This window comes from Rissa tridactyla, chromosome 6 (genome assembly GCF_028500815.1).
Source record: "Rissa tridactyla isolate bRisTri1 chromosome 6, bRisTri1.patW.cur.20221130, whole genome shotgun sequence".
Taxonomy (NCBI): Eukaryota; Metazoa; Chordata; class Aves; order Charadriiformes; family Laridae; genus Rissa; species Rissa tridactyla.
In genome coordinates this window covers 30,125,823-30,144,661 of record NC_071471.1, presented here as the reverse complement: position 1 = coordinate 30,144,661, position 18,839 = coordinate 30,125,823, and the positions used below count along the sequence as shown (strand labels likewise).

The following is an 18,839-nucleotide window of genomic DNA, read 5'->3' as shown; positions in this document are numbered from 1 at the left end:
TCCATCGAGCGAGCAAGAGCGAGCGAGGGCGCAGGCATCGGCACGCTATGGTGGATATAGCTACAATACTGTAGCATGAAGGGTCGTTTACAGGATCCACACATCCTGATACAGCCACAAGGAGCACACATGATAGTGCTGGAGCACTGAATCAATTAACCTTCTCTGGCTCTCTTCCAGCCAAACCCCCACTCATTTACCTCCCTGCTTTTCAAGCGCTGGAGCTGGATACACTGGAATGAGTCGATCAACAAACGAGGGTAGCAGCAGACCAAAAGCTTTGCTAATCAACAAAGGGAAAACTGCACAAGGACCCTGCTAACCGCTTAAGTAAAAACATCAGAAGAATGGAAGAAAAAGGACAGCAAAAAAAAGAACACAACCGTATTTCTGTCTTTTTTCAATGTGGCAAGAAAGATTCTTCTCCTCCATTCAAGAGTTGGAGAAAATACCTGGGTAAGAAATACAGTTTTCCCAAAATAGAAATTCTTAATCTTGGTGTTAGAAGAAACAGAAGTGCTAAACAAAAGCACACACGGAGACAAGCTTTAGAAAAATTATAAAAACCAAAACCAAATGAACAACTTGCTTTCCAGAAAGCAGTGAAAAAAATCTTATCTTAAAATCCACCGTGTGATGAAAAAGAAAATGACAAAGGATCTTGCTGGGTGCAAAGTGAACTCTACTAAAATGCAAGAGAAAAAGGTAAGGCTTTCTTCACCTGAAAATTGCAACACATCAAATCTTCTCAGTAACTGAGCGTTCGTTCAGCTGAATGCCGTGACAGCTGTTTTAGTCTCTGCTCGAAGGGGGAAATGTAAGCGTTAAGCCTTCAGCAGAGTTAAGAGAGACAGAGAGAAAAAAAGAAAGAGAGAGGGAGAGAAAAGGCTCTGCTTAATAAAAGCCCTGCTCAGATTACAAAAACAAGCAGTTTACTCACCCCCCCCTCCGAGTAATGGGTAAATTTAGATGGCTCAGTTCCATAAATCTTTACGGTCCCCTTGAGACAGTCACCAGTGTTTTATTGTCTACAGCTTCCTGACTTTCACCTGATAAATTAGGAACTGTAGGCATTAAAACGGAAACCTCATACATCATTTCTGAAGATATTTTTGGGGTGTCCCTCTACGGAGAAATAGGATTCTTAATAAGGGGAAATATGGGAACTGCCGCCTGCCTACGCACACGCTGCCAGAGACTAGACACTCAGGAGAGGAGGAGTTGCATATACACAACGCCAGCATCTGCCTTTGCATCAGTTTGTACTTAGAAAGAGCAAATCTACGTACACTGTATCTAAAGGGAACCATTTGGCATCCAAATTCATCTATCTCTTTTTACTGCTGTAGAAAAAAAAAAAAAAAAAAAAGAGAGGAAGCTCATGCGCTGCTTACTTTTTACAGCTATTGAACTGTCTCCTAGAATCTTCTGAAACCTGGACCTTGCTATAAAGGGGAGACCAAACCACTGAACCCCACCAACAAGGGATGGACACAAGACAGGACTTTCATTTTTAAGACTTAATCACGCCCAGCAAAGCACAGGATAAAAAATTTGGATACCACCTTGGACATGGTTACTGTATCTCAAAATAGCAGATGACCAGTCTACCATACTGACCATGCTGGCCTTTCTTCAGGACCATCCTGGACCACAGGGGAACAGTGAACTCTTACACCGTATGCAATTACTGCGTAAAACACAGCTCCTGAATACATTCTGCTGGACACAAAAATGTCCTACCCTTTGCATTTCTTGAACGGGTCTGGAGTTGGCAATGGATCTTTGTCGCCTCTCTCAGTAACAGCAGAACCCAAGCAGGACTCCCCAAGTGACGAACAAGGAAACAAAGTGCGCTGGGCAGCTTTACTGATCCTCCTGGTGATAATCCCCACCATTGGGGGGAACATACTTGTCATACTGGCAGTGTCTCTGGAGAAAAAGTTGCAATATGCTACCAACTACTTTTTGACATCCTTGGCGGTGGCTGATTTGCTCGTGGGTCTGTTTGTGATGCCGATTGCCCTTCTCATAATATTATTTGGTAAGTACAGCGCGTTTGTTTCATCAGGCTAGCATATGGGGTACAATTTGGAGAGAAAAACTGTTTGCTTTCCACCATTACGATTTTAAAAATCACTTGGATGAGGGCTGCTAAATCTTCTCTCCCTCTCACCTTAATATAGCTTAATGTACTTAACGGGAAGTGTAGCCACTATGGATATTCTTTCCTTTAAACCAAACCATTCAAAAATCACCTGAGACTCAGAACTGATACTAAATTGGAGCTGGACATGGGAAATTACATTTTGTACAGTGGAATATTATTTTTAACAACAACAGCACAATGTTGGTATCTGTTCTATTGCATATTACACTAATTGCAAGCAGTCTTATGTCAAAAAATGAAGGATAGGTATCCGTTCAGTACACTGAACAGGTTTTAAACTTTCTAGGAATCAGGGATCTGATTTTACCTTAGTATTGACTCCAAGCTCCATGAGCAGTCGGAGATGGTCCCTAGCACCATCAGCGACAACAAACTTCACCAGTGTCAGTTTCAGAGAAACCGATTTTCTCCCAACCCTGGGGAAAGCGTCAGGTTCATCAAGTGTCCCAAAGAATTAACTCATCTGTCAAGCCAAGGGAGCCTCAATCCATGTACCTAATGTTTGAGACTCAGATTTATCATTCATATGGAATAAAATAAGGTATTTTTTACATGAACTTACATTGGGTGTAACATTTTCCTTCTGGTTAGTCATTACAGAAAAAATATGACTTTTTCATGTTCTCTCATGCCCAGCTTTATTTCAGATATTGCTTTTGACAGCTAGTCAGAGACAGCTCCATGGGAAAGTCTTCTCTCTCTTTTACTCCTGAAGTTTCTTTAAGGATACATTTTAAATGGTCTGTTTTCGTATCATACAAATAGAAAAAAAAATCAGCATCAGGTGGGTTTTTCAATAAATTTACAGATTTACACAATTAGCTTTAAGGTATAGATAGCACTGGGCCCTCAATAATGAAAGGCTGCAGGAGTTCATTTTTCCTATGCTAGATCTCGAAGAGTTGCCTGAGCAACAAGCAAACACAACCATAAACTTTATTTCAGAAGGGCCATCAGTAGCTTTTGTTTGCTGCAGAAGATTGGTATCACTTTATTAACAAATGTGTTTATTCACTAAATGCCTTGAGACTGGATTTCTGTGTATTACAGACTGCTTCTCCCTAAACAGAGGTACAAAATGGAGGTCAGAATTCAGCCTTGATATCACAAAATAGTCTTTTTTCAAGCAACAGTTTCTAAAAAGAAGACTAAGTGTTGAAAAAAATAATAATAAAAAAGAATAAATGTTGAAAAAGAACACAGTCACTTATAAAAAAAAAGCTTGGTATATCGTGTGTGTGTAGAGACAAGAAATATGTCTATACATACTTACACACAGGCACAGTAACTGCTTAGCTCCTGCCAAAGGCCTCATTAACAACAAAACTAAAATCACTAACAGTAAAAAGCACTAGTATTAAACTAGCAATCAATACAAAGGGAAGGCAAGTTCTCGATTTTGTGGAGGTTTTTTTTGTGGTGGTGGAGGTTTTTCAATTTTTATATTATTTTCATTTTGCTAGACTAATAAATCTTTTCTTTTTAACTTTATAAAAAGACTATTGCTCCTTAATCTCTCAATTAATCCAGTGCTAAACCCCGGTTACAACAGTTTAAAGCATGCTAGGAATCTCAATTTAAAAGTCAAACAAAAGCATCTTTCATGTTGCGTGAAATTTACAAGAAAGTAGCAAAATTAGTTATAATTAACTAAGTAAGACTGTGAGCAGCCGTTCACATAGCAGTCGTTAAAGCTGAAATTTCTTGCATATAAAGCCCTCTTTGGCAATCAACCGGAAAAACTGCTTTGCCTCTTCACTGACTGGTATAAGATGCTGAGGTGTTTATAGAAGTTCAAAGCATGAGCAAAACATGCGGAGTTACTGGAATGAAGCTACAGCAGACATTTAAATACACAACAAGTCTAAATCTTGAAGCTACATTAGCCAGATAACTACTTGAACACAGAATAATCATTGATAGCCAGAGAGCAAATTAAATACAGCTTCCTGGTAATTCCACACAGGAATGTTTCCATAATAATGAAATAGCTGGGTGCAGTTTCTAGATACAGAATACAAATATTATGCTTCCGATTTGGGACTGGTATCTAATTAGGTGGAGGATATTTGAGGGAAAAGGTGTAAACTAAAATACAGTCGCATTAAATGATCCTGAGTAAAAACTAACGTGTCACAGAGCGTTCAAATTCAAAAGCTACTATAGATACTATCTCTGGGCCCTGATGGTACACTTACAAAAAATCTTCAGAAACAGTCTGTCTCTGGAACAAAGAGGTGCCCCTTTTAAAAATAAACAAACAAACAAACAAATAAGTGTGTCTGTAACTCACAGGTATAATACCATGAGCAGCAGGTGATTTATTCTCAGCAGAGCAACCAAAATGTTCTCTGGTATGACTACACACTGCAGTTTTAATTTAGGAGCGCGAGTGTCAGAATATACAAACAGTTCATTGCTTTTATTGCTTGCTAAATTCTTCTCATTTCTGCCAAAAAAAGGAAGGCATGTTATGAAATAATGGCATTCTTTGAAATCTAGCTTTAAAAAGTGTTATCCAAATTTTTAACACTCAGAACTACTGAAGGAAGGTGAAAATGTTGCTATTCACCCGCTAGTGAAATTAGCAAATAAACTTAAGAAAGATCCTCTCGTTTGCAAAGCCTGCAGCAGGAAGAAGTGGGCTGTCCCCAGCCTGGTGGGCTGTGGGTTACTTGGAAACAGGGCATGTACCATCTTGCAAAATGTATTCTCTATTCCTCATATTCATCCACTTAATAATCAAAAGGTAATGCTGACCGTCCTAGGCTGCAAACCATTATTTTAAAAATCTCTCACAAGCAACCGCTATCTTAATCTTCCCCGTTACTGATGATGGACAGCAAGGCTTTTCCTTCTTGCTTGTGGAAACTACCAGAGAAAACGGCTTTAATTGATGGCTACTTTCTAAAAATCTCAAATCTAAAGATAAATAAGAAAACAAAGGTTTATTCCTCACAAAGCAACTCTAATAAAAAAAATAAATACTTTAGCTAAATTTAAAAAAAACTACGTGACAGTGAACATCTACTGTTGAAACTATTATTGTAGCTGAGAAGTAAAGGCAGGCAGCCATGGGGGTGAGACAGCAGGACACCAGCCTGGAAATGCCGGGCCGGGGCAGCCCACGAGGGTGAACCACCGACAGGAGGGTGAACCCCACGCCCACACACCCATTTGAAGACTGAAGCCTGGGCTTAAGTCAGCTAGTGATTAAAAATATCCAATTTCCATCTCGGTAAAAGCGTCGTTACCTAACAGCAACAAAATCCTTTACAGGCAACACGTGTCAGTGGCCCCTACAGCAGAAGAACAAACGGCTTCCACAGCTATTTAAAGATCTCTCTCAATCATGCTCATACATGTACACAAGCAGTGCTTTCTCTCAAGCTTTCAGAAAACCTTTTGGATTACAGCAAGAGCAGCTCTTCTATACTGTACTTTGTTTTAAGGATTACACATTTCCAAGGTATTTCCTATAAATAAAGCTTTTCTTAAATAAAGATTAATCAAGGGTAGACAGCTATGATAAAAGCCCGTCTTACTTCTCTTAAGGTGCAAACCCAATCTTAAAACATGTATTTTATCTTGTATTGACTCAAAATAAGGAAAATAACCTGCAACAGCAGCACTGCTGCAGCTGGGAGGATCCGAGGCAAGGTTTGTTTGAAGGAGGAATATCTTTTTATCTTATATCACCTGACAGCTGGAGAAACCAGACAAGTTTTCAGGCAGGCACGTTTGTCATGTAATCTAGGCATTTAAAAAATAAATAAATTAAAATCCAGTCCACTAGCTTATTTAAATCAGCATTTCAACTCCCAATGAAAAAGACGGTGGAAAATCTGTCAGCCCAGAAAATGCTTTGGTCTGCTCCACCAGTGTGGAGCTACACCAGGATAATCAGAACTTGTTAACAATCCAAACTAAGCATGACCTGCTAACGGCTTCAGATCACCGCTTGGCAGGACATACTCATTTTACCTTCAGTCCAAATTATAAAGCAGGTCACTGTCATGTTCAGGGGCCAGAGATGCTTTCTGAGTCCTGAGGGGAAATTAATATTCCATCTTTTCCCTACTCCCAAACTAACAGAATAAGCCAACAGCGATACACGCACACCACCACCACCAGGAAAGCACAAAAATCTCAAACGCTTAGGCACAGAGCTTCCTGCACAGGTGTAACCAACCAACCAAAATAAGTAAAAGCAAAATACGCCACAGTATGAATCCTAGACAACTACATGACTCTTGGGTATCAGTTCACAATATTTGTTTTGTTGAAGTCATAACCATATTCTTCACCTCTTATCAGCTACTGCATTTAAAGTCTACTCTGATTTTGTTTGGACAAACCCCATCATCTCATACACACAAATATAATAGCACATAATGCTATAATCATGAATGTGATAACTTACTGCCTTCTGCACACAGTTCAAAACCAGACAAAAATAAAGAGAAGACAGATTTTTCTCTGTTCAGTTGCACTTATCAACTAACAAAACCTCTTACAACTCATAAAAACATACAAGGTTGCTTTGCAGATAGCTGTTTAAATGCATCTGTATTTAGAAGGAAAAGAGCTTTTTGTTGCAAAATATTTGAGGGTTTTCTCCCGCAAAAAGTAAATTAACTACAAAAGGAAAGAATTTATCACACTGCAATTCTCCAGAAAGCAAAGCAGTTATAATCCAGGGAGCAGCATGTAAGTACTCTCGACAGAAGCATTAGCTGCTCACTTGAAATCCAGCTGTGTTATCTGCCATCCTTCAAGATGCAGAATACACTTTCTGCTGTTCATGTTTTATCTGAAGTAGTCTTATTTTTCTGGAGTGAGCAAAAACATTTAAAGCCCATCAAAATAATTATTTCTTTTAACCATTTTTTTCCTTTTTTCTTTTTTTTCCCCCAGCTGGTTGCATGAGCCACAAGACATTTTGATTTTACTTTTTCTTTTTTGTTCAGAAAGGCACCATACCTTAGTGCCACCTGAAAGTGTAGATAGAAAAATTAAATATGAGTAAGCCTTTTGTTACATACTAATCACGGCTTTCTCATACCTGCCTGACAGGATAATCTTTGAAGCATAATTTCAACCATGATATCTATTTTAGAAAATATGCAGCTAGATACTAAAATTTACTGGTTAATAATCTGAAAACAGACCACCTTTCTCCCTTCTGCCTCACTGCCTACCTCACCCTCACCCGGAGAACCTCACAGCTTTGGGGATGGATGAGGTTCAGTTCAGGGCTCCATCCATCCCTTCCCTTTGTTTAACAAGCGAGGTTTCCCAACATAGGTAAGAGTGCAGACAAATACACGCTATGTCTGACTTTATAAATTTTTCCATCCCCTGGAGTTTATAATTCCAGTCAAGGCAGCACCATTATCATTTCCATCTATCAGTCACACTATGAAAAAATGTTTTAATCTCAAACTACTGCAACGTTACCACATTGATAAGACTGGGCATTACAACAGCCCAGCTCATTTGGCATTCTCAGCACGCAGATCTATTTATTCAGAGCAAAGAGATTAAAACCAATCTGATTTGTTCGAAATGTCCTTTTCTTCCCCCCGTTAATTGTCATTCAACAAAAAACTGATTTCTCTGGCAATACTATTAATGTGCCTACTGATTGAGTACAGCTGAATTTCATAAAGGAAGGAGAACATCTATTTAGTAGATCACCTTCTACCATTAGAAACAGAAAAAACTTCTGTGTTCACACATTCTTCCCTAGGGCTACAGAACATTCTTAAAGACACACAACGCTAAGGTGCATCTGAAACTGAACGCTGCTAGCACTGGATTACAATGCAAACTACTTGTGAGTGAAAATAAAGCAGTTAAAAAAATAATCAGGGTTTCATTAAAGTTCATTCAATTTGGTATTGTAAACATTGATAGGGGAGAGACAGCTCTCAAAAACATGAGCCCCTTGAATAGTTGAACACTACAAACCTTTATCTTGGCCACAATGCAGCTGACAGTCCCGATGTTTGCTATAAAGATTAACAATAAAGACAGATAACTACTCTAAGAAACAAGATGCCAGACCTAAAATCCAAGCCATCAATCTTGGAAAAAAACCAAACCAAAACAAAAAGATGCACATGAAAGCCCTTCGATTTTTATAAATCTATTAGTGAGGCAGAAGAGCCCTGCTTTGCCACATTAATGCTCAACTGTATCTGGTCGAGGGACACAGTAAACTCATTTTAAAACTGTATGAACAAATTCTTCAAAATCACCACTAAGATTCAACCATGGTTCTGCAGTGATTGACAAATACATTGGTTATGACCCATTATCTCCTCCATTCAATACAACCTTGAATCACAGGACTACCAAGAAGACACGGATGAAAATAACCATTTAATAGCTGGGCACAAAGACCAAGCACAGTCATGGCCCACTTTTTAAAAACTTTTTTATCCAGAGTCCTTGCCACAAAGAACTTATGACCTAAAAAGAACAAAAAGACAGGGAAAGGTTTATAATGCACAAACAGCCTGACCAGTATGATGGCAGCAACCATGCCAGTTAGGAGCTAACTAAAACATAAGACCGAATCCAGCTGAGGCAGTGGCAAAGCTCGGTTCCTGTCAGATAATGAACTTCTCAAAGGTTCTGAAACCAAGGGAAAACCACACGCCAAAAACTCTCAAAAAGCTCAGATTCTAATGAGTTTTCTGTTCTCTTTCAGACAATGCCTGGCCTTTTCCAACTGCCTTGTGTCCTGTCTGGCTGTTCCTTGACGTCCTCTTTTCCACAGCTTCCATCATGCACCTCTGTGCCATCTCACTAGATCGCTATATTGCGATTAAAAAGCCAATCCAGGCTAGTCAGTACAATTCATGGGCTACAACAATCATCAAAATCATCGTGGTTTGGCTCATTTCAATAGGTATGTGAGACTCGGAGAATGGAAAAGGAATGAAAAGGAATACAGAAGCTTTTCATGTCCAAAACAATAGGTGAAAGCTGGGCAAGGTGGGAAATTTGGCCAAGTACTATTGATTAGCAGACCCTAACACCTGGGCTGGCCTAAGTCCACCTCTTGGATCATACATAGCTCCATCATAAAAATCTGCCTGAACCGCTGCTCCTTATCAGGCTTACCAGAAAGGGCAAGGATCGAGCAGGGATAATCATCACTCTTCTTCACGGTCCTAAACGTCCAAAAATCAGAAGACATCTGCATGCATAGCATGTCTCCCAGGAAAGCAAGATTTCACGTTGCTGTGGCAGTATATTCCGTCCCAAATGCAATTTTAAGCCTCGAGCAGATGCTGCTAAAATCTGTACCTTACAATTGTCCCATGAAGCAAGTAAAAAAAACCCAAACTAATTACTTATATCAAAGACTGAAAGACAAGTGAGTGTCTGGTAATAGTCACACCGAAGACTGAGATGCACTGGCAACATAGCATCTAGAAAGGCTAACTTCTAAGAAAAAAAAATAAACCACAAAACAAAACCAAAACCAAGCCCCAAACAGTTTATATAAAGGATGCCAATGTATAAACTTTTATGATGTTAGCATCTCTGTGGTGTGGATGTGGCATCTCACCTGTCTTTAATGCTTACAAAAAAATAAATCTGTTTGTTAAATGAGCTAAGAAGATGAAAACATTTAACTCAAGTAACTTAACACACACGGCAGGCAGCCACAGGGATAGTGCTGTATGCTCTGTGTGCAAGAACAAAATTATTCTGGATGATTAAGACCAATGATGCATAGGAGAATGGGTACATCCACCTTCTTGGCCGAGACATACATGCCTAAACCCAAAAATTCCAACTTTAAAAAAATTCTGGGAGAGCTGTGAGGATGGGAGAAAAGATGCTCTACTTTATCAGAAAAAAAAAAAAGGGAACTGTTAGCGTGACAAGACACTTACAAGTTGACCTTTTAATGCCTGATTTGTTATAAATCAGTGCTGTACTTCTTCATTTCTTTTTTTATCCAACACAAAAGTACTCTGCAGCTGAGCCAGGGCTTCTCCAAATCAAAGGGTAATTTCGTTCAATCCTCATTTTAAATGTTTGCTGTATCTGAAGGTGTGCCTCTTATTAAGAAAGGGACCAAGTGGCTGAAGGGTAAACCATTTAGTTCTTGCCGCCTTCAACCAACTTCAGTAAGCAGAGTAGCAGAGGAATACAGTAAAACCCTAGACCTCATTAAGTGGTATCAGGAAACATAGCACAAATAACCTTCACCAGACAGCAAGGAACCTGTTGTTTTCGTTGTAAGGTCAGACTGCTGGCAAATTAAGTGCTGACTGTAATTTAGCGGTTGTAAAAAATTCATTTAAAAGACAAGACTGCTAACATTTTTTTTTGAAAACGAGTGGTGAATTACAGAGCTAGCTAGCCTCATTTAAACACTCTTAAATATGCAAGAGATTTAAACAACAAATCCATCTCAAACACACACTGAATAATTCTGGCATCTATTTAACTACTTGTATATATGAAAGAGTCAAGCAGGGTGAAAAAAATCAGCTGTCTGCGTCCAGTCACTTGATGTGGTTAAGATAGGAGGGAAAGACAAGTTTTATGTATTTACAGAACTGCCCTTCAAAAAGTGCAAAGGTTACCTTGGGGAAAAAAAAAAAACAGATGGCATTAGGGAACACATTTCACTGAAGGAAAAGCCATACTAAGTCTAACGACTAGAGTCAAAGCAATTCACGTCTTTTACACTTGAGAAGTTGGCAACTTTATACTGCTTCCTCAACACTGAGGGTTAGGCCCAATCTCCTGAGAAAGGGCACTCTGCTAAAGCTGAGCTTGCCAAGCCTCACAAAGTACTATTTGCCCGATCATGCACGTGATACTCTCAACAATTCATATTCTCTCCACCATCCTGTGCCTGCTGCAGAGCTCAGGAACTAGCTTTCTATAGAGACCCCGAGGCTTCAGGCCCCAAAAAGAGATTACAAGCAATTACCATATGCTGAAGTACTTGGTTTTTCTCCTGTAGGCATTGCTATTCCGATCCCTATCAGAGGCATTGAAGATGGAAATGGCAACTCTACAAATATCACCTGTGTCCTGATGCCTGATCGTTTTCATGACTTCATTCTGTACGGATCAGTGGCTGCATTCTTCATTCCCCTCGCTATCATGATAGTCACTTATTTTCTGACAATCCAAGTGCTACGCAAGAAGGCCTACTTGATCAACAAGCCACCTCAGCGTTTCACTTGGTCAACAGTGTCCACAGTATTTCAGCGTGACACAACACCTGCCTCCTCACCAGAAAAGGTGGCCATGCTAAATGGCTCCAGAACGGACAAGACTTTGTCCAATGATATGCCTATCTGCAGAACGTCTACGATTGGGAGGAAGTCCATGCAAACGATAACCAACGAACAAAGGGCGTCAAAAGTTCTGGGGATTGTATTTTTTCTTTTCTTGTTGATGTGGTGCCCATTCTTCATAACAAACATAAGCTCAGTTCTGTGCAACTCCTGCAACAAAGAAGTTTTTCAAAAGCTTATGGAGATATTTGTTTGGATAGGATATGTATCCTCAGGAGTGAACCCTCTTGTCTATACACTCTTCAACAAAACATTTAGGGAGGCTTTCAGCAGGTATATCACTTGCAACTATCGGACCACAAAGCCTATCAAGGCCCTTCGGAAGCGCTCCAGCAGGATCTCTTTCAGAAGTTCTATGGCAGAAAATTCCAAGCTCTTTGTCATGCATGGGATGAGAAATGGGATTAACCCCATTATGTACCAGAGCCCAATGAGGCTGAGGAGTTCACCCATCCAAGCGTCATCGGCCATTCTGCTGGATACATTGCTGCTCACAGAGAACGAGGTTGATAAAACAGAAGAACAAGTCAGCTACGTATAGTTGAACGGCATATCATATCATAGTATTACTGTATGTATTATTCTAGGCAACTGTGCTATAAGAGGGTATAAATACTATTGTTTTCTGTTATTTATGCAAGCAATAGCTTATAAATTTATATTAATTCCCCTCTTCCAAAGTCTCCTCTACCTTAACCCCAAGCCCACAGTGGCAACCACAACTTCATTCCATGAGAAATGACTAATGCAGAACTGTAGCCTACAGGAAGAGGGAAATAAATAAAAGCTAAATCAGTTTGAGTATCTGACTTCAGTTCTCATTATCTTCAGTCTCTCCAAAGTACATTTTTGTAAGAAAAGTATCTCTGTACAAACACTACTTTAACATTCACTCTAGCAAGAAGACAGAACACTCTGTAGGTTGATGCTCTACAATGAAATTAGCAGGGGGATGCAAGCTTGCTGGTTTTAATTTAAATCCACCTTTACTCTGTGTAAACAAAACAGCACACAAGCCCACTGCGTTGCCTTGTACAGACACATTCCTCTGCTGAGACGGCGTATCCAAACACGAGCTTTTCTTGTTCTCTGTGGGTATGCGTATCACAAGCAAAATCACTTGTTCCAGAGACCAAAAGGTGTACGTGCCCATTCCACAAGGATGAAACTGGTTCATATCAGGGCGAGAAAAAATTCCATGTGCTGAAATTATCTCTTTGTAGTTTTACTGTGTGAATCTCTTACCCACCTAAATTTCATCTCTCACATATACATAAGCCTGGTATTGTCAGACTTGTCACAGAAAACTGCCCTTTGTTCTTTTCATACTAAGAAAATGAGAGCATTTAACCAAAATAGAAGAATAGCACATCAATGATCATGAGTACAACAGGACAGGCAGTGCCTGGAACATCCCTTTAATTTATATGAACAAACTTCCTTTTTTTATGACCATTGGAACTTCAGTAAGAGCCTTCCCTCATCCAAAATCACAGATAGAATAGCTATTTCACTTGAAAATAAGAGCAAATATTTAAGCGACAGCAGAGACAACACTACTCTCTAGACCTCCACGCTTTCACAGTTTATCTTATCTCAAAACAATTTCATTGGACTAACGGCATAGGTCCCAGTCTGCACTCTCTCAAACATGTTCAAGTCTTCCATCAGAGCACAAAATTCACAGAAAGAATAGCTGATCACAACCCGTAAAAGCTATTTATCATCTGGGTAATCAAGAGCTTCTGATTGTTCCAGACCACCTCCCTTTGGGAAGGGAAATCGGATTTCCCCAAAGTACTGGAGTTGTTACAGTAAGCAGCCACCTGACCATTTTTTTTTGATAGTTTCAATTTACAGTAAAATTTTCAGCTTGGGCTTTGTTTTCATTGTTAGATGTTTTCAGAACTCTCTTGTTATACACTAAAGTTATGTACAGCAAAAGGCTTAGGTTTTTTCATCTGCAGAACAGAAAGTACTAAAGATAACATGTCCTTCCAACATTTATTTATATATCTTTAATTTAAAACATATGCAAGTTCGAAACAGAACCTAATGTAAGAACTGCCAGAGAGTTCCAGGAGAAAATATTAAAAATACTTCTGTGGTACTTACAGTAATTTGTCTCCTTCCTCCCCTTTTTGGTCATAGTCACTACCCACTTAAGTTAGAATAAGCTCTAACTGCTCTTACTCTTCTTTCATTAATCAAAATCTGTTTAGGAGGATCCTGTAGTTAAAAGCCAGAATTGATGGATTGCTATAGCTGTGAAAGATGCCTATATCTAAAAATATTTGAGAATCAAAAGCCTTTAATAATACCTAGATTACTTCGAAGATCAATGGGGGGAGGAAGTAGGAATAAAACAAACCCAAACAACTCCAAAACTTCCAGGTAGGTAGCTGAAAACGTCACAGACTAGTGTCTCATTTAACTTAAAGCAGGCACTTTGGAACTAGGTGCAATCACATCCATGCACAGAGCGAACAAATAAAAAAAAAATTAAAAGCATCTTTTGCAATGCAGGAACTGGCCTTCATTAGGAGTAACACCAAGTGGCAAACTGGCACAGCACCATTTTTGAGGGGTTATTTCCCAGCAGCCAGAGAGCAAGAAGCAGTTCTCTTTGAAAACTCTCTTACTAAATAAATCCATGTTGATTAAACAAACCCCATTCAGAGAGCAGGTAGCAATCATCGACTTTCACCTACAACTTAAATTTTCCCTTTGCAGCAGGAACACCACAGCATCTGGAAAGAGCAAGAGGTAATTTAGTTCTCTTCTGTCTGACCCTATTCTTGTACAACTGTCAGTCTGCAACAAGCAATGACACGAGGAGTAATCTGCCGTAAGTGTCCCACAGAAAACAATTCCAAGGCCTCTTCATAGTCAATGGTTAGGTTCCACCAACAGGAAACAATCCTTGAAAAAGTGTCACCGAGCAAAGACGTATTTTGTCAATACAGCATAGATTTCTCAATTTTATTAATCATAAATAGAAGCTCGACATGTCCCAGTTACTCAATTTAGTCAGCAACAATAAACCTCAACTGAAAGGACTAGTGCCCAATCAAAAATCCAGTCTTCCTACAGAAAAAGGAAATTTCTCCAAAGACAGAAACACATCATCAAGGTGCACATTCCATTTAACATGCTAAGCAAAAGAAGAAATTGCTTGTCCATTGACAAAGCAAACAAGCTAAGAATTCAGGTAAGAGTCTTGGAAAGTATAAGGGCAGAGGGAGAAGAAAGATGAAGAGAAGATGCAGAACTATGAAATAAAAAGACAACATAAGGGACAGCAGAGTTCTTGTTTTAGCAACTGTATCTACAAGAACAGATCTGAATAAAGACATTACCTTCATTAGCAAGACATGATTGAAAACTGCAATCTTTTGCAGATCCAGAGTCACTGCAAGCTACTGTAAGAAAGCACAAGTTTGTTGTATGGTAACTAAAGACAACACTGCTCAGTGGTACTGACAGAGGGAGAGAGGATGCTCAGGGCTACATCCACGAGCACCATCTTTAAGTAGCACAAATATATAAAATATATTTTTACATGCTGGCTGAGAAGTGAGAGCATTGCTATAGCTTCCAGCCTCCTTCATAAAGATAGCAGCCTAAATGATAATTGATAAAAGGATTGCAGTCACTTGCTAGCAGAACACAAGTCCTTTTTACAGGAGGAAAGGGGTCATGCATTTCCCATTAAATAAAAAAAAAAAGACATTCCTTTCTCTGAAGTGAAATGATCTCAGTTCTTTCAGAATCCGGCTCATGCCAAGCCAACCATCGGGCAAGCTCTATGGCCTCTATATGCTACATAAAATAATAACTTACACAGTTACCTAGTTCAACTTTCCTCATGAACACAGAAACCCTTATCTAGTGCATTTCATTTATTTTTAAACTACTAGAGAAGCAAGACAAACAAAAGTCAAAGCTGATCTGCAACATACGAGCACTATGGGAAGAAATACATTTTAGAATAACAACGTACAAGTATGGTGTGTGTGTAACTATTTAAAATACATTAGGAGATACTTAGTCAATGTTCTGTCTGCCTATCTAATTAAAAATTACAGCACAGACATGGACAGAAGGACTACCTATAAATATATCCAACTCAGCAGTCTCGCAGAGAGAAAAATAATAGAGTTTGAAGCCTAACAGAATGAATGCCTTGAAATGCAAATAAAGGGAATACCTTAAAAAAAAAAACCCAAGCAAAACAACAAAAAAACCCAGACAAAATCAACCAAACAAAATCCCAACCTCTAAGCCACCCTAAAAAATAAGAGAAGCAAGAAATTCAGCTAATCTGAACTGTGGTGATATAAAATACATTTTGTGAAGCCAGTTCCAAAACAACTGGGGTTCTATAAACTGCAAGTCTTCAGTTTGGATTCTATCAGAAAACTTTTAGGCAGGCAGAAAAATTTATTCATCACTCATCTTGTATTCTCCACGTGTAAAAAACTCTTCCTAACCATATCGCATCCGGCCATACCAGCATCAATTTTCAAATGCATCAAAATACAGCTAAAAAAATCCAGTGTTAAGCAGAAGTCAAAGCACTGAGAAGAGCAACTGATGCTGTAAAGCTGTTCACGAGCACACGAGAGGCACACTGATTTCTTACGGTGCTTCACAGAAAATGTCATTTTCCTACACCATTTTCTTATTGTGGAAAAATCCACAGCACTGCAAGCTGGTATGAAAAAGCAAAAGCGTTACGCCCTAAATCTTTTTTTAGGCTGCCACATGTAACATCAACCTTAAAAGGTAAAGTAATGCAAGGAGAGTAAACCTGGTAAAGGCATACTGAACAACCTGGGACACTGGAGCCCGAAGAGCCAGGACACTCGCCACAGCTCTGCTGGCTCTTTGCCTTGCAAGCTGGAGCCAGGAGTCCCAGTGTTCTGGCCAGTTCTCTGGATTGACTTAGTATCACCATGAAGCATTAGATTTCTTTCATCATATTGATAAAGATGTCTATGTAAAACTGCTAAGAAGCACTCCTTTGTTCCACTTCCCCTTTGGCTCTCTAGGTAACCATCAACATGGCAAAAACAACAGTCAGGAGAGAAGTAACTTCCGTATTTTTGCTTTGGGATTTGACACCATGGTGTTTACTGCCAGTGCCCGTTCCCGTGAGATACACTGTTTTCTCCAGTTGCAAAGAGAGGCTTTTGCCCTACAGAACAGGAAAGGAAGTTTTTTCATTTTTAAATGGCAAGCTAGTTACTCAAAGAGGAAAGATGGCTTGATGAAATGTCCATTTGTATTCTTACTTTTAATAATTCATATCAAACCCTATTTGTCTAACCACATCTAAGATTCCTTGCATCCAGGTATTGCGGCCCTTTCCAAGCTCTGAAAAACAACATCACGCTCTTAAAAAATGAAGAGCTTCTTGCTCTCTGAAGGATCCTCTTGACAAATGCAGTAGACAGGTGACAGCAACTCATTTTCAAATTCATTAAACCCTGCACAACAAATGAGCCTTTTACTCTGCAAGAGGCACATTGATATTCCCTAATAAAATCCAACAGAAAGTTTTTGCCATAAAAACAAATAATTTATCGACTTCATTTAATGGCTCAAAGAATCTCAGCATTTTTGATAACTTAATTTGAAACTTCAGTTGCTGAGCCATAGTTTTAAAGCAAATTCAAGGATTTGGTCAATCAATTCAGTTATCAATCACACTGCTTAAAATGTTTTGTTACTCAGTTAAAAAGCCTTAGTGTGTATAATCTGAGAAACTGAAAATATTTTTCTGGAATTAGAGGTATGGATGTGAACATACTTGACCGGTTTCTCTCCCTCTTCTCATGCACACTGATTCAGTGATCTGAAAATCTTTATAGATAAGCTTATAGGCTTATTATAGGCACTATAGGAAGTATTTTTAGGCCCTGAGGAGCAAGTGACTTCCTGAAGGAATATTTTTGAGTTTTCAGCAGGGTGCAAGCTAGGCTGAAGTAACTCAGATTTAAACCAATCTTATTAATTTACTTATCCGTGTAGACATTCCTGTTTACAGTAGGAAGTTAAAACACTTGCTGAGATTTTCAAAAGCTCAAGTGATACAAGCGCTGTTTTCCAAAGTAAAATCTCATGCATACAAATAGTCTAGAACAGAGATAAAATAATAGCAGGGAAAGAACCGATGCAAGATGTCATATAGTATTGTTTGAAACAATTAATGTATTTGTGCAACCTGATTGTACAGCTACAATTTTCATTAGAAGTTAGATTAAGTTTTGCCAGAGAGGCTGAGGGATTTCTCCAGTGCACTACAGTTTGGTCAGTGAAGACACACAGCTCTGTTTCCAGTTTCAGACCTGCAGATAAAGGCATTTTCAAACCCAAAAAGACTTCAGTGAAAGTCTAAGGCTTCTTCTGATTATAATAAGGTTTCTGTTACTATTAACCTTTCACTGAAAGGGACCTTCATTCTCCTCCCCCAGGAAGAATTAATAAGACAAAGATAAAAAGGTTTGGAGGGCAAACAAAATCCTTTTAATTTTCCTATGGAAGAATTAACAAGCACGTATGTTTCACTAAATTATTCTTCTTCACAATTAATACACTGAAAAAGTCACTGGTACAGATCACATTAGAGTGACTGTTAGCCTCATACTCAATTACCCAGAAGATCTGCCATCTGCCTACTGAATAAAGGTAGGTTGTAGGAGTTAAAGAAAGCAAACTGCCTAAGTCTTCCTGGAACAAAATCCAAGTATCTGATCTGTGTTTGCTTTAAAACAAATATATAGCGTTAAAATATCAAAGGCTATGTAAACACAAAGAATACAAAAGCAGGAAACATTACCACTTCACTTGCATCATCCTAAACTGAAGAACTGAACATAAGCCATGCAGAGTTCCCCATGTTTGGGTAGCCTACACTGATCAGCCGAGACTACATCTTCCTTTCGGGACTCTCTAGAGGCTGCAATGTTCCCTCTCCTGCCCTTAGCCTTTTCCCAACAATATTGCACCAAGGCAGAAGCAGCATCCCACAACTTACGTCCTGCTTCCTCATGGCTCTTATTCCCCTGTACTTAACTGCAATGAGAGCATTAAACCTTTCCAGCTCATGCTTTCAAGCACTGCTGCATCCCACATTGAAGCCTTCTCCCTAACCAGATTTGTTATATCTATAAAACTTCTACCTCCTAATTTCCTATCTAAACGGAAGTGTTTAGATAAGACTGCAGCATTCCTCCAGCCTATAACAATTTAAAAATAAAGTCGACTACATAAACCAATCACATCTCCCTCTGTGATATTAACAGAGATCAATCATGATCTAA

General features: G+C 39.1%; 2 protein-coding genes across 2 annotated transcripts in view; one reads left to right on the top strand and one right to left on the bottom strand.

The window, feature by feature from the left end:
- PSMD1 (proteasome 26S subunit, non-ATPase 1) overlaps window positions 1-18,839 on the bottom strand; it is a 74,667-nt gene that overhangs the window by 34,934 nt on the left and 20,894 nt on the right. The gene's annotated exons all lie outside the window — the stretch shown is intronic.
- HTR2B (5-hydroxytryptamine receptor 2B) lies at window positions 1,735-12,278 on the top strand. Its single transcript, XM_054204789.1, has 3 exons — window positions 1,735-2,044; window positions 8,889-9,089; window positions 11,172-12,278. Exons 1-3 carry the CDS (start codon window positions 1,735-1,737, stop codon window positions 12,050-12,052), a joined length of 1,392 nt encoding a protein of 463 aa, XP_054060764.1. The 3' UTR covers window positions 12,053-12,278.